The sequence below is a fragment of the Ixodes scapularis genome, unplaced genomic scaffold, assembly GCF_016920785.2.
Source record: "Ixodes scapularis isolate PalLabHiFi unplaced genomic scaffold, ASM1692078v2 PGA_scaffold8__174_contigs__length_109621045, whole genome shotgun sequence".
Classification (NCBI taxonomy): Eukaryota; Metazoa; Arthropoda; class Arachnida; order Ixodida; family Ixodidae; genus Ixodes; species Ixodes scapularis.
The window spans coordinates 66,735,362-66,762,498 of record NW_024609883.1 but is presented as its reverse complement, the minus strand read 5'-3'; the positions used below and the strand labels follow the sequence as shown (position 1 = coordinate 66,762,498).

The 27,137-nt window shown below is 46.1% G+C and overlaps 1 protein-coding gene across 1 annotated transcript; it reads right to left on the bottom strand.

Annotated features, from left to right (window-relative positions):
• Positions 1–9,228: 9,228 nt before the first annotated feature.
• LOC120848768 (XK-related protein 6) lies at positions 9,229–27,121 on the bottom strand. The gene is made up of 5 exons (XM_040220788.3): positions 26,475–27,121; positions 23,061–23,266; positions 20,315–20,603; positions 17,289–17,520; positions 9,229–12,190 (listed from the first exon to the last, which is right to left on the bottom strand). Exons 1-5 carry the CDS (start codon positions 26,864–26,866, stop codon positions 11,945–11,947), a joined length of 1,365 nt encoding a protein of 454 aa, XP_040076722.1. The 5' UTR covers positions 26,867–27,121; the 3' UTR covers positions 9,229–11,944.
• Positions 27,122–27,137: the final 16 nt, after the last annotated feature.

Sequence of the window (27,137 nt, the reverse complement as noted above, 5' to 3'; positions counted from 1 at the left end):
AGCATTTACGACTACACGATCGATGATACTGCGGTTGCTTTTCAGCTCATGCGTCCAAATGTATACAGTTGCACCGCGTTCAGTTCGTAAATGCCAGATAGTGATCCTCATAGCCTAGAGTAACTCTACGGGCTGAGCACAACATAACTGCTTTCACTCGCTCCATCTCATCGGTAAATGCAGCCAATGTGACCACAAAAAAAAAAAAAAAAGAAAAAGAAATGTTGCAAACGATTACACGAAGTGTGCTCCGGTCAAAAGCGGCAACTGTCGCGCCGTTAAAGTATATGTCTGCCTCTCATACAAAAGACAGTCTGCATACACTAAAGTTCTAGGGAACCGTATTTGCACTTCTGATATGGTATACGATGGGCCCTCCGGTACAAACTGCGCATGTGCGAGCATGTTCCCTAAAACTCCCTCTGTCTGAGGCGTGTTTTACGGTCCTGTCGCATTGGTCAGACAAAACCTAGCTGCAGACATCTTCCAACCATAAAGGAAGCAAACAGGTGATTCGGTCATCATGTGTGCAGCGGATAGGGTGTCGTTTGTATGATGTACGCGAGGTGTGCGGCTTTCTCTAGAGGGCGCTAGTATCTGTCTCCCTCGAGGAGGTAATAAGCGAGGCACCTCCTTCCTTACCGGATGGAGGGTGTAAAAGTTGGTTGTTCCACTCTTTCGGTAGCCTTATGGGAACCTTTTTTTAGACAGTGTAGTAGTGGAATAGTCGTCGGAGATGTGCTTCGGGAGGAGCGCGATTGCGTGATGTCTCTCGTGCGTGAGTGTCGGGGTCCTGCGTCCCTCGCTGTTCTCGTGAAGCTGTGGCCCTCCGTCTACATTCGCGGCACAGTTTTGCTTCCAGCTCCTCGCACGGAGAGCGAGCCTTGCATAGTCTAGTCAAGTCTGGGAGGAGGGGGGAGGAAGAAGGAAGAGAGAGAGAGAGATATATATACTAATGGGGGCGCCTTGCTGTAGGTCAAGGGTCTCCAAACTTCTTGGCAAAGGGGCCGGATCGGGAATCTTTTGTCTCGAGGGCCGGGAAATGAATAAGTAAATATGAATGAGAAATAAACTTAATAAATAAACTTAGATCAATATGTGAAAACGAAATCTAAAATTACAGTGAAAAAAAAAATCTAAGGTGGATGAAAATATATATACTTTATATTATAATTCAATATTTTCATTATGGCATTACACAATAATTGGGACCCAGAAAACTCACGAGGCATATAAATCAAAGCGCGTAGGAACTTTGGCATGTTCACGCAGGACGGAAGAGGAAAGAACAGACGCTGCCAATATGCAATGGATACGACACGGGACATTTCGCGCAGCATACGTGGGAACGCGAAGGAATTTTAGCGTACGTATAGTTACGCAGATATGAAACAGGGGACTAAGAATGGCGATGCTGGCGATGACAATGTCCACTGAATAAAATAATGCGTAGCAAATTGCTTGGCATTTGTGCTGCACGAAGAAACGTGTGGTTTCAGTCCAATTCCTCCGGGATTGACGTCTACGATCTCGGCGCTCTTCATCGATTCGATTAGCGATCGGCTTAACGTGTGGTACGTACATTCGAGAGCAATCCCTGGAATGGAGATACCGACGCTAACCCGTGTTTTAATCCCTTTGCGCTCTTCCAGAACCCGAACCGGCCATTCAGCGTCAAGCTAGGGCGTGTGACCTAATCACCTAGCCCAACCAATTAGCATCAAGTTAATTAAGTTTTTTTTTTCTTTCTGGTATTTTAGTTTTTGTGGTTAGTGCGCGTTGCGACACCGCATTTCTTTAAGCGCGCTAATTTTTTGCGCCGGTAGCAGCGAGTCCGCTGAAATCTTTCTTTAAGAACCTTTAAGGGTATCCTTTATTTAACTGTCGTGTTTTTGTTGTTTTTTTAGGATGGTATGCGCCGCCTATTGTGCAGGAGTGAATAATGCTTACGTCCTGGTTACTGAAAATAAATTTTGCGGGCGATTCGAACAGCGGCCTGAAAATTGTTCGTACCATTATGCGGAAGTCTAAATAAATAAGCATCTCATATCTCGAGTGTCTTATTGCAGCCTTGGCAAAAACCTATGGCGGTCAAAGTTTTCCAGTATACCTTCCTACGACACCGGCGATGGTGCTGTTGGTTCGAGGAATTTGTCGCACCTTTCGGAGCAGAAGCATACTCTTATTCTCATTCGTTCTACTTCAAGTACCATGTTAAGATTCATATGTTGACCTGTCCAATTAAGAGACAGCCTTCCCACCTTTGTGCAACCACTTCTTAGAATTTATTCCAAATCATAATTAATTTTTTTTTAAATAACATTATTAATCACGCGTGTTGAGAGGTTTCTGCCGATTGAAAGTAAGCACCTGGACAATAAATATGCCTTGAAATATCCAGCTGAACTCATTAATTTTATTCCCAAGCTGTCATTCGACTACTAAAGTTAATTAATTAAAAAAAAAAAGCTGAGCTACGAAAAGTTGGGTGCCTAAAGCCTAAACTTAACCACGAACCGTTGGGTTCCTATTTGGGTTAATTTTCGGCGTTTATCGGTACTTACCGAAAACGCGGCGGTGGCGCTGCTGTTGGTACTGCGCATGCGCAGAACAGTTCCTCTCACGCGAATCTGGTTTCTGCGCACGCAGTGCCCATAGTATGGTGCCTGGAACGCGTCTCCGACTGGTGTGTTTAGCGTCCTATGCTGCCCATACATCAAAAGGGGTCCCCAAGTGGCAACAAATGACGTCACAGAAGCCGGAGTGTCATGCTGTTGCTTGTCGCGATCCTGGCGGTTGGCCGTAGAAATGCTGGCGAAAAGCGCGAGCGAACGCGAGTGTCGCTGTCGTCAGGGCGTCCCAGGCGTCCCAACTTTCTGCTGCTGCAGCTTCCGTGGACTGTCACAGTGGGGAGCGACCTGCAGCAGAACAGGCGTCTGCCATATCCACCACAGCTGCTGAGACACCACCAGGGTCGCGACCGGCGACAGCATGACACTTCTATGACGTCATCGGGCGGAAATCGAGGGACCACATTTTTGGGCGCGGTAAACACACCAGTCGGAGACGCGTTCTAGGCACCATACCCATAGGCTTGTTTTATAGCGAGTTCGTTTCACACGCACTGGCACCGTTCGAGTTCTCTCCCAGAATGCATCGCACTCACAAAGTGTTGCACGGAAAACTGGACTCAAACGAACTCGCCAAATGCACCGAGTGCAGAAGACTGATGCTGCCGCCATCCATGTTGTAGAAAAGGTACCGACTTCAAACCGAAACTAGCGCCTTTCTGTTCGGAGTGATGCGTGGGAATGCGAGAATGCAGTCGCTACCAACGTTCATCTATAAACGTTGGTCGCTGCAACCTGTAGTTTATAGTTGCGATGACTTCAAGCAGCTCGGCTGCCGTAGAGATAATTACAGACGGCGTAAATTTCCGCAACCAGCTGTCTACAAAGCAGCTGGTTGCGATCTTTCAATTCTTATAACCGTTTACACTGAAGAAGACTGATGATGCTGTCCGAACAGAAGCTTGATCCGTTTGAGTATGGTATTATGCGTGAACCACTGAAAGGGTACGGCTTAAAACTAGCCTGTTGGAATATCCAGCAAAACTGCGACTTTCGATTTGGATCGTCATTATAGGTGGATTAGATATTAGCCTTGGTGAGGGCGTCGAGAACGAGAGCTTTCTCGAACAAAATACGACGGGGCAAGTTAGCTGACGTAGGTAAATGTTAAACATGATGATGTTGCCCAATCCTCGGGTAAAGTCTCCATCTTTAGCTTTCTCTGATGCTTATTGGGCAGTCAGAGTTTTCTGCTGGGGGAGTTTTGTCGACAATTGTTAAATTTTTCACCCGAACACAGATGGTGATAGACATCTCGGGGGCCGCTGTTGCGTTTGTTCTGAGCATTTCTTTACACACTGGTATATTTCAGCGTTTGTACGGCAACAGAGCGATTTAAAACCTGCAAATAAATCACGGGTTGTCAATTGCTTCCTTCGTGAAATAGCAGACGCTCACAATTCAAGCCCGCGTTTGATTCCGTTGCCCGCGGGATGCGATTTCTATCGGAAAATCTACCTTTTTTTCCTTTCGGTTCCGCGACACATCGTAGCAGACGAACCCTCGTCGTCTGCTCCCGCTGCTCGCCGGCCCCACCGGAGCGAGGCATGACGGGATTGCATTTTGGCGCACTCCCGATTTTCTCGGTGCAGCGAGTGCATGCACGCGTGGGGTGTCAGGGCTAAAACGAACTCGGAGAGTGCAACCACTCGTGGAGTGCCGGCCGAAACGAACCCGTTCCAGGCTGCGAGTGGACACGCGTGGGCACGAGTGCCGTGAAACTATGGTGCCTGGAACGCGTCTCCGACTGGTGTGTTTACCGCGGCCAAAAAAGTGGTCCCTCGATTTCCGCCTGATGACGTCATAAAAGTGTCATGTTTTCGCCGGTCGCGACCCTGGCGGCGTCCCAACAGTTGTGGTAAAGATGACAGACGACTGTTCTGCTGCAGGTCGCTTTCCATTGTGACAGTTCACGGAAGCTAGGGCAGCCGGAAGTTGGGACGCCTAAAGCGACGACGTGACGACAGCGAAACTCGCGTTCGCTCGTTCTTTTTGCCAGCATTTCTACGGCCAACCGCCAGGATCGCGACAGGCAACAGCATGACACTCGCGTCATTTGTTGCCACATTGGGACCACTTTTGATGTATGGGCGGGATAGGGCGCTAAACACACCAGTCAAAGACGCGATCGAGGCACCATAGTGAAACGAACTCGCTATTAGAGTGCCTCAATGTTGCTGGCCGGCAAGCAACATTGAGGCACTCTAGCTTGTTCGTAAACAGCCCGCCACGTAGCGGCAACGCCGAGAAGGTAAGGAGAGGAGGAGGTCGTTTCGACTCTGTCGTCTGCTATCGCTGCTTGGTTCTCGTAGGCAGCATAGAAACAGTCATTATTTTCAGTAATTATTTTTATGCTTGCGCCATATCATTTCTACGCACTGACTAGAAGAAGGCTTCAGCCGTCGAAAAATCGCTTTGCTTTGAAGTGAAACACGTGTTGAACGACGAAAACAACCTCCTCTCATCCGCCATTTTGCCTGACCAGGGGGAAACAAGGGACACTGACACCCCCCAAAAAATTTTGTTCATTTTTTGCCAGGGGCTTCATTATGGTGTCGGAGGACTACCCAATTAATATTTTGTAACAGAGTAGCGTATTTTTTTAATAAAACCGAAAGACGCAACTGCTCGAAATCGAAACCGAAACCCGACGGAGGTCGGAGAAGTGGAGAGAAGAGAGTGAGTGGCGGAAGTCACGTGGCTACACCCGACCGTGCGTTTTTGTTTTTGTTTGTTTTTTCTCCTCTCCGTAGCAGACGACACGACATGCGGCGTGCGATGCGGCGTGCGGGGACTGCTCGCCGGGCGATTCTTTTGCAGTTATGTTTGTTACGCTCGTTGTTCTGTACTCCAAGATGAGTTGTTTTGTACATTGAGGAGTCGGAGATGAGTAGCGAGTGCCCGTCGTGAATTTCCATGATCGGCTCCGAAAAGAATACACCCAAGATGTTGCGTGAAGAGCTGGCTCACATGTCCTGCGTACGAAAAAAAGTGGCATTGTGCGACAGAGTTTCCGAAAGATCAACGGGATCGGGACCATTGGCTGGCTGCAATTCCTGTAGAACATATACGGGCACCTCGGAAAGCGGACGCTACCTGATTTATATGCTCCTTGCATTTTGTGGAAAGTGATTACATTGAGTTCGCAGGTGTCAAAAAGGAAATCACATACCATTTAATTCAGCGAAGTATCGTCCGCAACATTTGTTTGTTATTTTTTGTTTGTTTCTTTAGTGATGATTGTAAAAAAAAGAAAAAAAGATACGTAAACATCGGGAAATGTTTGAAAAAAAAAAAAATTCACGTGGGATCGACCCGGTCCTACCGCGTGTGAACCGGACGTCTTTCCCACTGCGCTACTGGGGGATCTCTTTTCTGGTGGATCTCTTTCCTTTGTAATAATTAAGCCGGTAAACTGTAAGTTGGAAAGTTTGCTGTCGATTTTTCTCTAGCAAATGCACTCCCGAGTCGAAGTCGGGAAGCACCACGCTTTGGGGACATTCGCACCTAGTAAAGAAATCGTACGCGTGCATATTCAACTCGAAGTAGACACGTCGTGCTTGACGTTTGCGCGAGCGATGTCTTCAGCCACGAGAAGGGAGCGACGGCTCGGCGACGTCTTCGTGTAAATCGGCTTGGTGGCCGGGCGTGTCGTACGGGATGAATACCAATTCTTTTGATCAGTCCCATATTTCTCTTTTAAAGGTAGACAGAATTCGCCGGTACCGCGAACGACAGTTCTGAAATAGAGGCCCCACGCCCGTCGTCCGCTGCCATCGCCGTCCCCGCGAGTCCCACGATACGCGAAACGACGAACGCACAGAATGCTTCCGGTTGTCTGTGGAACTTTTTTTTTTCAATCAACGTATTTACAGCTTTTTAGAAGCCACAAAAAATGGGTTTCATATTTTTTTTTCTATTTTTAATATTGAGTGTGTGCCTTCAGTGACCCACGACTTTGATTAAATTTGGTGGTCGCATCGATAGGCTCCTTGCACTGACGTCACATCGCACACTTTTGAACACCAAGTAAGAGGAGGAGAGGGAAGCTGCTTTTGTAAGAATTTTGAGCGACAGGTTAATCTTCTATAATCTTCTGGGGGGAGAATAGCGACGCCTGTACAAATCCGGGAGGTACAAAGGAGGGTCCTGATAAGAGGGGAGCTCCTTCTTCCCCTCTTCTTTGGAGGGCAACGGAAATGACGTCCTGTGCAAGGAGCCTATACCTTAGAAAACGGCCCGTGACCTCGAAAAAGAGAGTGAGCGAGACTCGAACCGGCCAGTTCTTGATCGGCGGTTTTCGGGCGGAAAGAAACCGAATTTCGAGCCGCAAATTCTGTTCTGGGTAGTTGAGCTCTCATATGACACGTACAACTAAAAACCTCGGCGAGCATAAATACCCTGTCAGTGTCCCTTTAAATTCACAATAAAAAAAAAAGAGACCTCTCATTTTTTTAAATTGTTGTTTAACAATGAATAGTGCACACTCCTGCAAATTTTTATTCCAATATCTGAAATATTTTTTTTTTTAGAAATAAAACATTTTTGGGTAAGCTGACAATGCAAAATCCTATGATTAGGACATGTGAAACAGCTGTAGCTCCGCACCGGTACGCCCTAGAATGATGATCATGCTCTCGTTCGAAAGAGCATTTCTTCACAGCTTCAGTACATTGATTTGAGAGGAAACACTATTCGGGCAAGATCAAAGAAGTCCAGCTTTCCCGTGGAAGAGGCTATGCACATGGCCTAGAATCGAAAAGCCCGCCCTGATTGAACAGAAAACTAACAATAAGCAACATTCATTTATTGAAAGTCACGTGGGTTTGTCTGCGTTGTGTTTTAACGATGTTTGCCCTGCCCATAATTGGTGACGCTGGTTTGTGTATTGCAAGCATGTCCAATTCCTCACTAGTTTCATAATCAATGTCCACATGCCGACAACAAAATGACACTCGAAGAAAGCATTTTAAGCTCGGACTCAGCAAGGCCATGCAGGAGATCGGGTGTAAGCAGAAGGCACCACCTGTGCACTTGGTACCTTTTAGTTGCCACCACCACCAGCAAGATGAGATGTAGTGGTGTGAGAACTTCAGATAGGTTTTTCTCAGTTTCACCTTTTTGCAGCAATTTTGCTTTAGGAAGTCTATCATTTCAATGAATTGCGGAATTTATTCTTCGGTGTGGATGTTTTTAAACTGAAATTTAATTGGGAATGCAGCTAGATATTTATTTTTTTATTTAAATAAAGCTCTTATTTTTAAAAAAATAGGTTTTTGATGAGGAGAAAATGGTCCATTATGTGGAATGCATTCCAAATCGTCATTTTGCACGAAAAAAGCGCCGATTTCAGGGTAAAAATAGATAGCCGCACCCCCGATATGTCATTTATGGCTGCAGCTTAGAAATGCGCGATATTTCGAAGCAATTTTATGATAGATTTCTTTGACAAGAGAGGCAACCTGCATAAATAGCTTATCGGAAAATTGTCGTACGTTGATGGAATCGCCAAACAGTGCTATTAGGAAACGAGATGAATAGAGCCTGCAAATTTCATCAATATTGAGCGGCTGGTTTAAAAGTCGACAGTTGAAGGTGGTACCACCAAATCACAAACCTGAAAAAAAAAAAAAAATATATATATATATATATATATATATATATATATATATATATATATATATATATATTAATAATAATGACCAGCGACACATGCAATTTGGCAGGATGTTGCAGTTTATCATATCGACTGATCATAGTTATGTTTTGCAAATGCACTGTAGATGTCAAATAAACCTTCACAGGACTCTTTTTTTTTGGACGCACGGTTGTGCATTTTTCTACTCTGGAGGAGCGTTTTACTCTTTAGCACTAGGCTGCGCTGTGGTGAAGCGACATCCACAAAATTCCACTGTCTACACCGTGCCCTGGTTCACTGCAGAGAAGTAACTTATGATAAGTATGCTTAACGGAGTTAAGCATAGTTATCATGCACTGGTGCATCGACATGCAACACGCAGCTACTAATTTAGAGCTTCTAGCCTATGCTACAATAGCATTGGCGGCACATCGCCGAGTTGGCGAGCAGTTCCCCGAAACGCCTGTTTCTTTCACAAAACAGAACACGTAAAATTATAAATATCCCGAAACTTCCGCGTGACAAGTCATGTTCGATAAGATAATGATCAAATCAGATCACACATTCTTGTAAGCGATAACCGAAAGTTCTGAAAATCTACACAAGCTTGCAGTAACAAACCGGCAGAGTAGCGATGCCTGAACTTTTTTTGTACGGAAAAAAGAAAGTGAAATTATGAGTTTTTGGCGCAATATTGGTGCGAATTCCACACTTTGGTAAAATGTAGCAGGACGTAGCAGGGCAAGTACGTTGCCGCAGTTTCGTGCAACTGGCGCAGCAATCACATAACGGCGATACCCTCGTAGAAGATAGAGTGTGAAGCTTTTGACTGAGAAACGACTGTTCGCGATGAAGAGCAGATATCCAGTATGAGTTAGGTGTGCCACCAACAGATGGTGGAACATTTCATATGGAGACTGCTTCATGTACGATTTCTGACAACAGAAGCAAGGACGCAGGTCAAATCTGAGCATCTTTATTATTGAACCATGTCGATACAATGTAACGGAAAATGATGGGCATTTTCCTGGTGATGTGAAGAATATGCAACATGAAAACATGATGTAGGCAGAATTATATATATAAAAATGAGATAATTCCCACCCACTCTATCGCATACAATGGGAGGTCCCCCATCCAAAACATGCTTCACGTAACAGCACAAAGTTTAGTGTAACAAATATGTTCATTGGCTCAACCGATACAAGCCCATCCCTCGCCAATAACATGGTTGACTCTATAAAAATGTGACACCCGTTAGCACGCGTAAATAGTGTTCACTAGAGCCGCTCGGAAGCAAGTGGCTCCAATGTTCACGACCCTCCAACCGTTAAAATGTAGACTAATAAACTGATATCATGACACTTGAACCGATCAAGTGATCACTTGAGCTTGTCATCACCTTTAAAAAAAAAAAAAAAAAAAAAAAGAGATCACGACTCGTGACGGTCGACGCGAAGACTCGACCGATGCTGACATTAGGGGGAGGTCGCCTACACTAGAGCCACTAACAGTAAAAACACATCGGTCATCTTGGTACTTACAATCATTGTTGCCAGCTGTACAAGGCTTCACCTAACATCGCAGGAAAAGGGTTTTCGTCCTACGAAAATGTTAGTCCGCGACAGGGCAAAACAATGCCACCTCGGCTGCTTCACACCGTTGCAGACTAAAATGGTGGCAACCAAAATGAAGTTGTGGAACGAAGTGGCCGACGAAGGGTAGCTACTAATTTAGAGCTTCTAGCCTACGCTACAATAGCACCGGCGGCACATCGCCGAGTTGGCGAGCAGCTCCCCGAAACGACCGTTTCTTTCACAACGCTTTCGACAACTGGAATGTGTGGTATCACAAAAACGTTTCGGAGGGCGGAAGGCATACTTTGTTCGGAGGGGCAGTGTACGCAAATTCCCGTGGTGCACCTTTTCTTTTGTATATATTTGAGACACTTCCAAAACCCTGCATCGCAAAAAGGACTGCTAAAACGCAACGTCACATTTTTCGAAACATACACATGATACACCGACAACATGACTAGAAGTGAAATGGGCGCGGAAGTCGAGCAGCTACAGTTTCTGCGAGGTCAGTCGCAGGGTCAAGGAACAATGAAGCGAGGACGTCAATTAAATATGTTTGCACCGCAACAACCGAAATGGGTCCTGAATGATTAATGAATGAAACCCCATGTTCATATAAAATCGTGGGTCAAAACAGTGACAGAAGGCAAGAAGTTACACAACCTTTAGAAGTACCATTATGTTGTAGCTACCAATAAATGTGGAAGGCTCATGAATGATCATTAAGATGCACAGACTGGATGACTTTGTACATTCGGAATGATCCTGTCTTGACGTGGGCCAGAAAATCCTAAAGACTTAAGGTCTGCTCTGCTACTGTGTACATACACATTTTCTACAGTTCCAAATAATGGATGAAGACATTCTATGAGAAAGTCTGGTTTCAGGGAGTGTAAAGGCACGCCAAACATTTCAATGCTGCAGATTCTATTTACCCCTGACACATCCGCAGTCGGAGCTCAAAATTCACACTTGCCAACACAAAAAATAAATTCTGTACATTGTACTAGACTTATGGCCGCTGAAAGCTCGTAAAAGAAACCAAGCTACTTGCAAGGTGGGAAAACGACACTGCAAAAAACTCCACTCACTTTGTAATTCAGTCATGCCGAGTTTAACGTCAACTCTGTAGCTACAGCTTAGGAACAGTATGACGTGTCGCAACTTTAGACGGTTGCAACCAAACACCACAAACGAGACAGCACGAGCTTAAATGTGTTCCTTTGTTGTTAGATGTGCCGATTAATCGTAGCACCTGCTGAATCAAAAGCACAGATCTCCCCTGTTTGTTTAATCTACATTACCTACAGCTAGTTGCTTCACATATTCAATTATATAATGCAGCTTTTGTGGAGCTAGGGTTGTTCATGCTTGCCTAAAGCTTACCTCCACAAAAAACATGGTCAGATTCATGTCATACGAAACTAACGGCTTTGTTTGCAAAACCTGCCTTCAAGCTTTAGTTTCATGAAAAATAAAATTTAGGTCATCATCTTGCATTGGCCCACTGCTACTTTGTGAGTAGATTGCAAAGTGTGCAGCTATCCTGACACATTATTTGCATTATGATCCGATTTGGTTATAGAAGGATGATTCATCTTTTCTGTCCACAAGCGAATTTGAGCAGCAGTAGTCCCTCGGGGTAACAACTGACACTTTGTCGGTAGATTCCTAAGCACACAGCTATTCTGACAGATTGCACTACAATTGCATTTGATCAATGTAGGAACGACTTATCATTTCTGTCCACAAAGGAATTCGAGCAATAGTGCAGCTAATCCTGCCATATCAATCAGGTCTCTATGACAGTAACATACAGAGAGGCTCGGCGACTCCTTGGGCGACCAGGAATGATTTCGAGCACCGGTGAAACAGATGTTAACTTGAGATGCCCACATTACTCTCCTGCGGTGTTTGGTTCATAACCCTGCCATTCAACCGTCGACAAATCTTCCACTGACAGATTACGCACGACCGTGCAAATCGAGCAAGCTCGAACCTCGCTCTATCTGCACGGTGGTCAGTGAGCAACATTCAGAAGCTTTTCACTGCATGTGCCGACATGCAACACGCAAAACGACCACTACCCGGTTTCAAGGTCACACAGGAGTGACCTTGAAACCAGGTAACGAACAAGGGTCGCCCGCCTCGAGACAGGGTGTCAGGGAATCCCTCTTCGGGGACGAGTTGGTCAGCGAAACGCGCTGTGGCGAATTGCGTCCCGTCGACGGTGTCTCCGAGGGCTCGTGACTTTCGCCGGCAAAACCGTTTCTGATGTTGATCTCCGAAGATTCAGGCTGAACGATGCTGGATGCATTTGGGTGCAGCAAAAGGTAGTAGATTATCTGCACATAAAAAAAAATTGCTCGGCTTAGACATTTTTAAAGGCAACGAAGGTGTAATAGGCACTAATACACTATTCCTGCTCCACCTCCATGCAAAATCTGCGTCAAGGGGGGGGGACGCAGCAGTGTGCTAACACTTTCCCCCTCCTCCCCTCTCCACATCGCACAACGCAACACTACTGGTAACGCAGGCTATATCAAACCAATAGCTGTGCCTGCATGCCATTTCTGACGCTCTTCCAGGGCCTTGCTGCAGCACGGCTGACACTAACACGAGCATGCCAAGCACTTTAAAAGGACCCTCGTTTGATATGCAAGAGCTTAGCACCAAAAAAGACCAGGGCCAGAGCAAGTTACACATAGGAGTTGGGCCATGGAAGAATGTTTGGAAGGAAAGGTCTCTGAAATGACATTGATATTCAGCATTGATGTTTGACATGACTCACTGGTGCTTGGCACAACTCACAGCAGTTCGACAAAACTTGTAGATGTTCGGCAGAACTCCTTGATGCTCAGCGAAACTCAAGGGCGTTAAGCAAAACTCCTATTTGTGGCTTGCCGTCCTGGACGACCGGGCTCATCCAGGACAAGCAACACAACATTACTGTAGTGTTATCCCACAGCCATGTCATTATCATTGAGATAGTGTGCTCGAGACTTTGTCTGGCTTCTTTGTTCGCTCGATACTGAAATATAGTATATAAGGAACAGTTGCTGAATAAAAAGGGCGTTTCTCGCTTCTGAACAAAACATGGTGTGACAAGTGGGATACGAACCCACACCTGGAAAACAGCTCAAGCATTGTGCCCAGAAGCACAACGTCTCCTATTCTCATCAAGCAGTGCAACCAGGTTTGTGTAGGTCATCATCACACATAAACCACAGTCGCAGTTTGAAGCATTTCCAAGGACAATCTCTTGCTTCGGCCAGCTCTTTTTTCCCCTATAGGATTCTTGCGTGGAACAACCTCCCCAGATCAACCCAACTGGTAACTCCGGTCAGAGAATTGGTTTGGGGATTTCTTGGTAGGAGACTTGAAGAAGGAAAGGCACCAGTAGGTAAGGAAGAGGAGAAGCTGCTTTATACTAGGGGCAAAGATCAGTCGCAATGGGCACAAAAGCAATGTTTCCGGAGCTCAATCTAGATCACCGTTGCTCAATGGAGCCAGGAGGATCTAGTGTCGTTACTCGAAAGAAAGTTTGCACTCGCTCGTGCCATGCCCACGCCGCTTCATACCGAATACTTCTAAAAGGAGAAATTTGAAAAATGGTGGACTGTCACCATCACTGACCCGGTCCTTTTCTGTCAAGTGGTAACAAGTGATGTCTCATAACTAATTTATTGTGTTATGTTAGTATTCGATGTCCTTTTGTTTTTGTATTACTCCCTAATGTGATGGATGGAGGACGGATGGATGAATGCTAATGGCTGTACCCTTCAGAACGGGCAGTAGCTTGCACCACTTAGCCTTCGGGCCCTACCCTCTTGAGTTCTGGGCTTTCTTTTCCCGCATGCCGAATGCAAATTTTGGTCTCGGTTTTACGCTATAGCACACTCAGTGAAGAATATTTACTTAAAACAAAGACAATCTTTTATGAGCAAAAAGTTAATTGATGTCTGCATAACTCCAACCTAGGTCATATTTCTTGAATTGTACTTTTCAAGACTTGCTACTATGCAGTGGCACCTCGACCTGACACCCCAAGGTCACTCTTTCGAGCAGCCTTACTTGGCCTTCATTTATTTACAACGGTAACTTCCTTGTTTTTACAGTCATTTGAACACCAAGTTCAATAGTCATTTCTAGATCTTGGTGTTTGCCACAAAGTGCGAGGTTCAACGACATAGTCTCGCCATTCTGTGACAACAAAGGAGCATACCGAAATTGAAGTCGCCTAAACAAAGAAAACATATGTGCCATCAAAACGTGACACCACAACATAAAACATTGTTTTCGTCGCTCGCTAACACATACCGCTATAGGTAAAGAAAAAAAAAAAGTGAAAGCCGTTTACAACTCCCTGTAACACCGAATTAGAGCGCAGCTCTTGAGGAGGAGGAGGGAAGGGTACTGGGGGGGCGTCAAGTGACCTGGGGGGGTCACGAGACGATGCCGATGATGCCATCAGTGATGTCACTGATGACGTCATCAGTGATGATGGCGATGACGATGCGGATGCCGGGGACGTCATCAGTGACGTCACTGATGACGTCATCAGTGATGATGACGATGACGATGCGATGACGATGCGGGATGCCGGTGACGTCATCAGGGAGGTCACGTGACCTCGGGGAGGTGTCGCGTGACTTCAAGGGGGGGAGGGGGGTCATGTGACCTTGGGATGACCTTGGGCTGACCTTGGTTACGCCGACGGCGACGCCGACGCCGCTGAAGCCGGGAACGGGTCCCTAAGAGCTGCGCTCTAAAAAAAGACAACTTAGATGGGATGGGTCGGGAGCAAACCGAAATTGAAACCACGTGGGAACCTGCCCAAGTGTACTCGGGTTAAAGGTATATAGGGTGTCCTAAGTCGCCAGGCTTGACCTAAAATGGACCGTAAAAATCGACACCTGCACGTAGCAATCTAAACGTTTCGTCAAAGGTGTATTCCACATGTCAGTTTTTTCTTGTAAAATTACAAAGGGTAGCTCCCTTTCTGTAAAAAATAGGGCCAAGAAGTTTGCCAGGCTCAACAGCGGGCGACAACGCAGAAGGACCGAGTCGAGTTGGCGCTTTGCGCTCATATCGATAGATGGCGCTACCTCCTTTTTCCGGCTTGCCTTTAAAGAAATATTGAAAGTGCCCGCGTCGAGCGTAGTTTATTAATATGAACATAACCGTTTTGTAATGTACCTTTGGCTTAAAATAAATGCAGCCAATGATAGCAAAACTTGAAGTAACAAAAATAAAAGAAAACGCAGTTGCATAATGACGGCACTCTTGCTGCTGACAGATTTCGTCTGCATGTCGTCTGCTTTCTTTTGCTAGTCGGCTGCATCCTCCAACGCTGCTCGCAAGACCTTTTTTGTCACGGTTGGTGGGAAAACAGCCACATGCATCACCTGACTGTCCAAGAGAGGGCACAGGTAGTCCTTTGGTTTACAGAAACCAGGAGCATGAGGCAAGTGAGCCCCAAGTTTCGAGCCACTTTCTGTAGGCATCCACCCACCCGTCGGACTGTTGTGTGCTGGGTACACTGATTCAAAACGAAAAACACTGCGGAGACCAGGCTGCGAGCATTTGAAGAGGGGTTGCCACAGCAGAACAGACGTCACACCATGCTTGCGGCATTTGCATTCAACCCACAGCTGTCCGTACGACAGGTCGGAAGACAACTTGGTATCGGTAAACATTTCGTGTGGAGAATGATCCGCCAACAAATGTGTCCGTTTAAGCCACAAGTTCTGTTCGAGCTGCAGCCAGATGACTATGAACAGCGAAAGCAGTTCTACGTGGACGAACTTGGGCGCATCTCTACAAACAGGAACCACCTTCAGTTTCTGCTTTTCACGGATGAAGCTATTTTCCATCTGGAAGGGCACGTCAACAAGCGGAACACCCGCTGCTGGTCCGAGACAAACTCTCACTGGATCACTGAAAAGGCTGTCCAGTCACCAAAGGTCGTAGCATGGTGTAAACTTAGGAGGGAGGGCATCGTTGGTCCATTCTTCTTTGAGGACACAGTCACCGGCGACGCCTACCTTTGCATGCTTCAACAGGACGTCTTGCCAGAGTGGGAAGCTTCGCACATGCGAAGGGAAGTGTGCATCTTCCAGCAAGTTGGAGCATCCCCGCACTACGCCACAGCAGTGACTTGACAGGACCTTTCCCGGCAACTGCATGGGTCGAGGGCCACCGACAATGCCCTGGCCCTCACGGTCCCCTGACCTGACAATTTATGATTTTTTTGTTTGGGGTTTTGTAAAAGATCAGGTCTACACAATTTGCGTGTGCGCGATGACGGAAGTAAAAAAGTGGATTATATCCGCCTTCAATGCCAGCATGGACAATATGCGGGAGGCAGCCTTCAGGGATTATGAGCGAAGACTGTACAAGTGCCTCCAAGTTCGAGGACATATTGATTGAAGAGCACATATCTAACCTATTTGTACATATGACCAATGCCTTTGATAACTGCGAAAACCGTGGGCTTCTATGAACAGGCTCTTTTTAGAGCCATTGATTGCTGTTTATCTGGAGTTTGCTTTGGTAGCCCAGCACGTCTCGAAAGTGTGGTCCAAGTAGCGTCCAAAGTGACGCATTGTGGCTGTTTTCCCACCAACCGTGACAAAAAAAAGTATCGAGAGCAGCGTCGGAGGATGCAACCGACCAGCGAAAGAAAGCAGACTACATCAGACGAAATCTGTCGGCAGCAAGAGCACCGTCAGCGCCATCGTTATGCAACTGCGTTTTCTTTTATTTTTGTTACTTCAAGTTTCGCTATCATTGGCTGCATTTATTTTTAAGCCAAAGGTACATTATAAAAGATTATGTTCATATCAATAAATCACGGTCAACATGAGCACTTTCGATATTCCTTTAAAAGCAAGCCACAACCAGGAGGTAGCGCCATCTACCAACACGGGCGCCAAATGCGACCTGCAACTCGACTCGGTCGTCTGCGTCGCCGCCCACCGTTGAGACTGGCAAGTTTCTTGGCCCTATTTTTCACAGAAAGGAAGCTATGCTTTGTATTTTTACAAGCAAAAACTGATGTGTGAAATACACTGTTGACAAAAAGTTTAGATTGCTATGTGCAGGCGTCGATTTTTACAGTCTAGGTATTTTAGATTGAGCTGGGGACTTGAAACACCCTATATAACAAATCAATAAATAAATAAATGTACAAACAACCCAAGAAACACAAATTTGGCCAATGGCTGGCAGTGGTCCTGTGGCCAGTGGCCAGCCATTGGCCGATGACTGGCCTTTATCTGGCGATCAGCCATTGGCCTAGCATTGGCCGATGAACGACCACTCTTTGACCATTGGCCAATGCTTCCATCCACACTGCTTGGGAAAGGTCTTTAGAAACTGGTACTACAAGACCGGAGAATGAGGGCCCGTCTTGAGGAGTACACAAGAGTGTATACACACCAGGAACATGATTCCCATGCAGAAGCTGCAGAAGCTCCCCAGTAGAGCCACGGTGTGGTACCAGGGTGTCGGTTCGGCGTACCGGTACCACAGGCCCAGCAGCAGGGCGTTTTCGGCAAACATGACAGCGTAGAAGAAGGCGTACCGGAAACGACGGTTGCCGGGAGCCATGTCCACAAAGCAGAAGACATAGATGGCCGCCAGGACCGCCTTGAAGAACAGCTTGTCCGTGCTGCATCCGGGAAGACACGCATGACAGACTCCTTCCTTTCCCGAAGTAACCCAATGCATACTCCGTTTTGCCACACAACAAACTGGGAATGACCCTACGAGCCATCGAAGCCAATCCAATGCCACATAGATGACATACGGCCTTTGTCAGCGCCAGATCTGCTGGGATGGCTCGTGGCATATGTTGCTATTCCCCTTGAGGTGCAACAAAGCATAGCTCTGTGTGAACGTCCCATAGAGTGCAGCACTATAGGGGATCTGCCGGCATCGAAACTAGCATTGGCAAAATGACCTTCATTATCGTGTAGATGCCAGGACTCGAAGGTATGAGGCACACCGTATTATTTTTCTCGTGCCTCGGGGTAAAATATTTGTCCACACCTTTTGGAAGCCCATCTGCCAATGTGCCACAATTCCTGTCACGTTGATTGCTATGGCATGAAAACTACTACCGCTAGGAGTTCCAAGAGCCCCACTACCGAAGGAAAAAAAGCAAGGTTAGCAAGGAGAAAAACATGATCATGGTTGAACCTCCCTTATTCAAGGTGTATTCCTAGGCTTTACAGATTTGTTTTAAAAAAGCTGCGAAAGCTACACCAAGACGGCCTGTGAAGATGAGCTATATGGCAAGGGGGACCGAATATAGGTGGATAATCGTCGCAATAGGTTGAATTATTAAATATTTGTTAATTCCGTTTTTAATTATTGATGATAAAGAAGTGGTTCTAATCAGAAACTTGCTGAGCGTCATTGAAAACCATTAAATCAGTACATTGGAGAAAGATTAGAGGTGCATGGGAAGCATGGCGGTGTGTTAAAGTTTCCACCCGTGCAATGGGTGTAATTGTTGTCGAGGGGCCGACCTCTTCATGAGAATAGTCAAACACGTCTGACCTTTAGAGCTATTCAACTTCGGGCCTTCATATTAATCCCCAAAAGGGGCGATACAACCATTTGTGTATTTCGCGTAATTACCGCTTAGAACGGATCCCTGACGTTAATGACCTGTAAAATACCCGTTCCGTTTTTCACCACACGCAATCGCAGTCGCAGAAAAAAATAAAGAAAAACGGGCAGAGTTCGCCCCCTCAACTCGCAGCCAGAATAAGCGGCCATGTGATTTGGAGCCGATTATATGCCGCCAATCATAGTCATGCGCTGGGGTTGGCAAGGCACAGGACACGCGCTGAGTTCCAGACATTGTTATGGTTCGGCTGTTGTCGTCATTGCAGCGATTGGACACGGGCCACTACCCGAATGGTTCTCGAGCTATCGATTATCACGAGCCCAAATCAAGTGTCCACGCCATGCTCGGGTCCAATCTACGAGCCGCATTCAAATATCGTCACTGGGTGGTACTGCTACCGCCCAGCTATGTCATCAGGTTTTGCGAAGGAGAGATTGAATGAAAACACTCGGTTTTGTCCTCGAAATTACAGCGCAACAAAGAAGTTTCTTGGTCAGTGGCATTGCGTGCGAGTATCCTCAATCCCACTAGTGCCAGCAAGTTTGTGTAAAGTGAAAAATATTCCAATTGAAAATCGTTGCACCACCCCTTTAACCGTTCTTAGTTCTGGGAAATTTCTAACCCTGAACTGCTCAATTGTTGTCTTCAAAATTACATTTGTTGCCTTAGAATCAAATTTCGAGCCACAAACAGAATAAAAGCAATATTTAAAAAACAAATTCAGGGCCGCCATTTGTAGGCACAGCCGCAAACTAAGCCACGAGCGAGCCTGGCTCGTCGTCCCAAACAGTTGAGTGCATGAACCGGGGAAAGCAGTCAAGCTATACCCGTCTTGAAAGGTTTGGGAACAGCTCCATGTTGACGTGCTAGGCCATTCAAAACAGTTAAAGGACACATGCAAAGGAAAAAAACATTTTTTTTAGACAGCTTAGATGGAAAAAGGATGTCATAAAACAATTTTACAACGAAGAAAAAAAATGTTTAGAGCTATATTTACGGCGCTACACGAATTTGTAGTTGGCACTCACAGGAGCCGCCGCTGGTCACGTGGTAGGCCCGCGCGCCACCGCGCTGCGTAGCTGCCGCACGCTGAGTGTTGTGCGAACGCCGCTTCAACGCGTTTTTCCACGCCGCCGTCGCCGCCGCCGCACAAATTCGTCTGCTTCAGGGCACCGCTGCCGTAGTCTGACCGGCGCACAGGTCTATCACGTCTGCTTGCGCTTTTTTAGGAGTTTCCTTTGGGCTCTAAAAGTTACATATTCATTTTAGTTGTTCGTTATACTTCAGACAAAGATGAATAAGTTACTTTTAGAGGCCATAGGAAGCTTCCGAAAGAGCGCAAGAACCACGTGACAAATATGGGCCCGTCGCGTGATAAATAAGGGCCACTTTTCCGCGGCGCCCGCCGGTGCCAACTACAAAGTCGTATAGCACCGTAAATGTAGCTCTAAAAATTTTTTTTCTTGGTTGTAAAATCGTTTTATGATATCCTTTTTCCATCTAAGCTGTTTAAAAAACATGTTTTTTTCCTTTGCATGTGTCCTTTAAGGGGTTAAACGAGGCTAAGCTCTTTTGGTACTGTCTATAAAAAATTCTGATAAAATAAATTTTCTGCCTGCTATACTCTACCTTGGTTGGTGACACTTAACATCCGAAAAACTTTGAATCTTCGTTGACGATGAATGAAAGCTTGGAAACACTCTGAATTTGAGGCGGAAAATAAACTTTGAAAATCACCCTTTGATCTTGCTCAAAAATGAACTCTGAGAATGTGGGGCACTAACTATAGGCGCCGTCGGGACAATGCCGACGAATGCCCGCAACCCACCGTGTGTCGTACTGGCCGATGCGGACGAAGCGCACCAGCCATGCGAACATGAGCAGCCAGTGGGCGAGGACGAGCACGAAGAGGGCCCAGTGGAAGACGGCTGTGAAGAGGGCCAGGGCGGCCAGGCGGGGGGCCAACACCAGGACCCGCCACAGGTAGCAGACGATGGTGGCCTGCCACGACACGTTGGGGCTGTCCTCCAACGAAAAGCGCAGTGTGCGCACGTATGCCACCAGGGACCACGCAATGGATGCCACGCTGATGCCCACTGACGCCTTCTGGGCGACCACTGCGGCACGAAGAAGAAACGACGGCCAGACAAAGTCTGAGGACGCACGAAACACAACAATTTTGTGTGAGGGCTGTTTTACTTTTCTATCTCCAATGGACTAAAAAGAAAAACGAGCCATTAAAATTTATTTTTAACAAGCACAAAAATGAAATACATATTTTAGCTACTTCTCCACATAATTACGACTACCGTATTTACTCGAGTAATAGCCGCACTGTTTATGAAGAACGCCTGAGGGTTCGCTTTTCCGCGGGGCACGCGGATTGCCAATCACCTTGATCGACAGCATGACTCCAGCGGTGTACAGGACAGCGATAAGGTCTTCGTGCGAATATACCATGTGTGAAGATTGCATTTGTATGAAGAATCATGTTCTAGATCTAATTATTCGCTATGTTACTTATGCGCAACGCGATGATTGGCAGTATATGTGCTTTGCGGGAAAGTAGAAGCAAGGGCCTTGTTCATAAGTAGTGCGGCTATTACTCAAGTAAATACGGTATGTAACGTGTACGAAGACGAAGAAAACTGCATACAGTTTCGGGGAGGACGAACAGATGTCCACGATGATGGCGGTCAAGGAAGAATGTCTGTTGCAATTGACGGTCTTGTTGATATGTGGTGAAATGACTGGAAACCCCGGCAGTAAACTTTTTTGAGGTGGGCATTTAAAAGCTTGCGCCAGATTTTGATAAGTAACAAAATTTGTGTGGTGAATATGTGGAGAAATAGCCACAGTATGTATCCAATTTTTGTTTGGCCATATTAAAATATATTTCACTGCTCATTCTTTCCATCCAGCTTGTCGGAGGTTGAAAAAGGAAAACATTCCTCATACATTTGTTTTGCTTGTGGGTCTTGCGATGCTATTTGGTCAGGTTAATTGTTGAATTGTATTTAATTTGAATGACTCGTTAAGCTTAATGCAGTTATGCATCCTGAGCCTTGGCCTTGGTGGACCACAAATCTTTTGCCAGACACCTAAATTTAGCATCCCATGTTTTTCTTTGTGCTTAGGTTGAAAGAACGTCACGAGTTCCCTTCTACGATAAGCTAAAGACTGGTGATGCAAAACTAGCGGTGTGCATAAGATGTTGGCACTCTGCCAAACGGCTTGCTGCACCTCAAAAGCCCGTTGACATATGACACTGGCTAGTGACGCTGGTGACATCTGCCACTCCTAGCCAATGACTGGCGTGCAAATGGGCAAAGGATGGAAGACAAATTTCAGAGGTGTAGTTTCGATAAAATGCTTTTCGCGTATTAAAAAATGTGGTAGTTTCAGTTTGTACGAAACACACATTTTAAAACTGGGCGAATATGAAACCGTCCTAAGCATGCATTACTTTATGTAAGAATAGCATTTCTGAACTTCTTTCTTTTTGTCCACGGTATAAATTGGCACACGAGTAAAAAGGAGCAAGAAATAGCTTCAGTGCCAGACACCGCCCACTGTTTCTTTTTTACTTTTACTTTACTCTTAGTAAACTAAAGTTTACTATTTACTTTTACTTTTAGACCCTGAGAATGCAGCTTTGCACTCCATTTTCTCAGAGCTAAGATCTCTCCCAGATCATGTTGCATGTGCATCCTTCACTTCTACAAGGATACAACAACAAAACTTTGTCCATTTCTTTCATGCGAGACGGTAAGTGCGTGGCCTTAAATGGGTGTCTAGAGCTACCTTAAAGAACCGTATTTGCCCAAAACTATCATTTTCAGTTTTCCCTTAAAAACTGAAGGCAATTTCTCGGGCACCATGATCGAAACATCCACAAAGCCCCAAGTACACGTCGTGCCACTGAGCTGTATAAATTGCCTCTAGCAATGAGCATTGCGAGACATACTTTAGAAAAGTTCCGCGACGTCGCGGTTTACCCCAAACCCTTCGTGCACTCCCTTCGTCCCTCGTCAAACCGGAGCTGGAGAGGCTCTTCAGCCTTGGAATCGCTGTAAAGAGCCTACGCCTCCTAGACAGCCAAGGCCTCTCCTAAAAGAGGCAAGCACGAGGCACAGATCAGACACGAGTGCTGTGTCGACGTCCAGCTGGGACTAGTGTTCAATCTGAGCCCTGCGTGGGCTTCCTTAGGGTGACGCCGAAAATTCAGCGATTCAGCTACGGCGCCTGGCACGTGATTTCGGCTAGTGCGTTCAGCGTCCCATTCCACCTGTGCGTCGAAAGTGGTCTCAAAGTGGCAACAAAGGGCATCAAAAAAGCCGGAGGGCTACGCTGTTGGAAAGGGACCTGCTGCAGAATGGTCGTCTGCCACATCCATCCCCCACTGCTTTGACGCTTTCATAACGTCATCGAGCAGAAATCGAGGGGCCACTTTTTTGGATGCGGTAAACAGACCAGGCACCATATTATGGCCTTGCTATTTAGGAAGAGTTCAACGAGCCCAGTCCATACAAGTTCCGTTCGGCGGATCTAGAGAAGCGGCCGTGCCAACTCACCCATGAGCGACGACTGGTCCACATTTGTGGTCAGGATGTAGACCTGCAGGAGCAGCTGGGGAACGGACTCGAGGAAGGATTCTATGAGGCGCAGCACGGCCGCATCGTTGTCCTCCCACAGCATGAGCTGGTAGTAGACCCTGCGCTCTGGCTTTGCGCGCTTCTTGTCTTGGCTCCGAATGCCGAAGACGAGGGAACTCAGGTACCTGGAAAAGGGTTTGGACTACGCTCTTAGATGACATTTTAGTCCTTGAGATTCGCGGGATGTCAAGGTCCTTGAAATCCTGACGGCACAAGGATCTCGAGATCCCTGAGCTATCAAGCATGGATTATGTCGATGTGAATGAGATGGCGTCCGAAGTGTTGATGTCACCTCAAGGACGGATGTCATCCGAGGATGACATCAGGAAAATGGATGACATGCATACTTGAGAAAAACTGTCTTAGCTGACAGGTTGCACCAATTCCTTGCCACGAGTGGAAAAGGTGGGCTTCGGGTCATGACTGGAGCTTACTATCAGCCATGTTTTACAAATCAGACATCTAATTATAAACTATGTACTGTGGGAAGCTCAGACCGTGCCTGGTTGTGACATGGTTAGAATGTTTTGGGACTTGCTGAGTCTTGCTATTTGATGCAAAAAGAAATTAGCTGTTTTCAAACATTTCTGTTAAGAAAACGACAAAAGGCGGTGTTTGTGAACACAAGGAGACAAACACTGCCCTCTACCATTTGTCCAGTAACTGGTGCCCATAAATAATTTTTCAAAAGTTCCTGGATACGACAGATATTAAACTTTATCTGAAAAAATAATTTAAAAAAAATTTAGAGCAATATTTGCCTTGCAAAAGACACATTTTGAGTCAGAAACCATTATGAAACGAGCATCTATTTCAAGATATAAACACCAATATAAAAGCACTTTTGTAGTCACTCAAATTAGTCTCACAATGCAAACACTGCTATTTAAGGGAAGTTTATTTTGTAACATGTTTTTTTTGGAGTTCAGTGTCCCTCTAACGTTTCTGAAAATTGCTCCAATTTTTCTTTAATGAGCTTCTGCAGCACATTGTTTACTTTTCTTGGAAATGCCTTATAACCTCAAGCAAAGTCCTTTGTATGGAAGCTGTTTTCTAACATCCAGAAATAGTGGGTGCTACACTTTTAATCTCTTCTCTTATGGCATTCAGTCCTTTAATGGGTGCCGACATGCATATATATTTATTAATAATACTCTGCTGCATACCTTTGCCGAAATCGGCTTTTAACAATCTATACCTCATTAGTTCCTTTTTAAATACCTGTTTCTATTTTCACCCCAGAACCGTAGTAACAAGAAAAAAAGGGTTGGCTCGTAGAATATTAGGCATCTTAATTTTTTTTCCTTCCAACAACCAGATTTCGTGAACTTTGTGCAGCATATGAACTCTGTGCAAAGTTTGTGTTTTCATTCAAGGTGACAAGTACAGATGGATTGCACTTGTTACTTTTTGGGGAAAGTATCCAGTGATGCCCAACTAAAGACAATACGGTATATTATCAGCAACTTTCTGTTAATGGTAGTTCTTCAAGTGGAGTTTTCTTTAGAACCCTCCATAAATAAATACTTTTTTTATATATAATTTCAGACAGTATCTGTAGACACAAAACAAATTATATATTTAAAAAAATCTTCATACTCGCCTTTAATATTAGCACACAAATGGAAGCTATGTGCAACTCGTACAAAATAATTTCCGGCCTTGCACCGCATAAAGGGTGGCAAGGAGCTGACTGTTAGTTCGTCCAGTGAGCACTACACAACTTCTGCCTGGGAGTGACCAAAACATGCAAGCCCGCTGCTCTCAACGTGTCGGTCACATTTCAGTTCTTATTGTGGAGATTAGAAATGTGCCCAAGAAAGCATTTTCCACCTGGGACAAAGTGTTAAAGGGATACTGAACCGAAATTTGGATTTCGCAAAATAAGGCTGCAGAAGCGTTGATCGGGATGCTACAAACTCCAAAACATTACTCATACATCATTATCTCAAGCGAGGGCTATGACGTTACGATCCTCCTGGAACAGTTGAGAATAAGGGGAGGTGGCCTCGCTTCTCTCCTCCTTGCTTTTGTTCACCAGCTCAACAAGACGAAGCGAGGAGGAGAGGGAATAAGAATCGTGACATGCCTTGTCTCCTCAACCGTGTTCAATGGCGCACTTCTTTTTCAAAAATACGGCGATCCGTTAGAGATATTGTGTATGAGTTGTTTTTGGGTTTTGCAGCGTCTTGTCTATCAGTCCAGCCTTGTTTTGTGAGCTCGAAATTTTGGATTAGTATCCCTTCAAGCAACAAAGCTAGGTTTTCAATTGCTTTTGGACACATTTTCCGAATAAAACTGTGTCCTGAAAATACAGGGTGCCAGAACTTAGAACCCTTTTGCTATACACCTGAACGTCAAGTCACTACAGTGACAATGGCAGCCAGTGTGACTGACATGGAAGGCTTTCGGAGAGACAAAGTGAGTGATGACGTCTGTTGTTCTGCATGACTGCTGACGTATCCAGTGCATGTCCAAGAATATGTGCAGCATTCCATTCAAAACCCCTTTTTCATTTTTCACAATACTCAACCTACGTCACACAAACGAGTTTTCAGTGACAGCTACTGCCATTCCATACCGCCACCGATACTATGATCGTTCTGGACCGATGAATGAATCGATTGAAGATACCGTTAAGCATGCATGGGAAAGCAAATGTTGCAGATCTTGCTAATCAGACAGAAATGGTTTGTGCTTTCTGAACACTAGGGATTTCTTCTGAACACAAAAATGTTTCACATTTGGTTTAAATCGTGGGCTTTAAAACCAGGTCCATAGGAACCTCAGGGGTACCCCAGAGAGCCCTCAGCGGTCCCCTCGAGCTCCCCCATTTCTTCCGTCGTCCTAGCCCCTCAGTAACCAGTTATTTCAAGATCCGAACTATCTATTCATTCAAAACTATATTAGTGTCTACCTACAGTTAGTTTCACTTCCTAGCGAGGCGAAGCCACAGACACCAGATATATGTTGCCCTGAACGATGCTTGCACTGCACGAGCGCGCGTACTTTGCAGGGACGCTAAAGTGAAGGCCTGGAGCTTGCTCTTGCAACTTCAGGCTACGTAAAGTGAAGCGGAGTACGGTACGTTCATTACTGTTAACAGGGTCCGCAATACGATCTACGCAAAGTACCCAATTAATCGAGAAAGAGAGATGCGTTCCTCGCGATCTCAAACTCCCGATCTTGATATGCGAGCTGGAAATCCGATTCAACCTCCCGGAGTTAAAAGCCGCATGCTCCCCATGCATGTCATCGAGATCGCGCGGAGCGGTCACTGACACTCGACGCGCCGGCCGTCGGCCAGTTTCAGCGGCCCACGTTTGATCTCACCTGTACACGATGGCCAACTGGAAAATGTGCAGGGTGACCGCGAGCCAGAGCCTCTGCCTGTACTCGTCGTACTCGGAGCGCCGACCCTGGATCACGCACCACTTGAGGCTGACCGACGTGACGACCCACGACGGGACTAGGATGAAGACGACGGTGAGGCCAAAGTACAGCAGGTTCCCGCTCTGGAGGTGCCTGTAGGCGACCCAGACGTCGATGAACACGTCCGCGAACACCGTCACGATCGAGATGACAAGTAGCGCGGCGTCGAAGCGGGTGAAGGACAAGGACTCGGAGACGGCGTCGACCGTGTCGCCCTTGGTCCGGAATCCGTCCATTTTCATGGCGAACGAGTGCGAGCTTGCCGGTGAACTCGGCACGGCGGCGGCGAGCATCCGAGAACGATTATCGGCGGGGATTTAACCGCCGTTCACCCCACTCCCGCCACTGTGAAGAATAAAATAAACGAAAGGACGACACGAACAACCAGTCCCTCTTCCCCGCGTAGATTTATGCTACTGTTGTTGACATTTGTTTGCTTTGTTTCGGTGGATTGGGAGGAAGAGGAGGAACAGAGCGGAAAGCGAGGAGGTGCAAGAGCAAGAGAGGTGCTGAACTTCCGGAAATGACGATACTCGCTAGCAGACGACATCACCTGCTCATAGC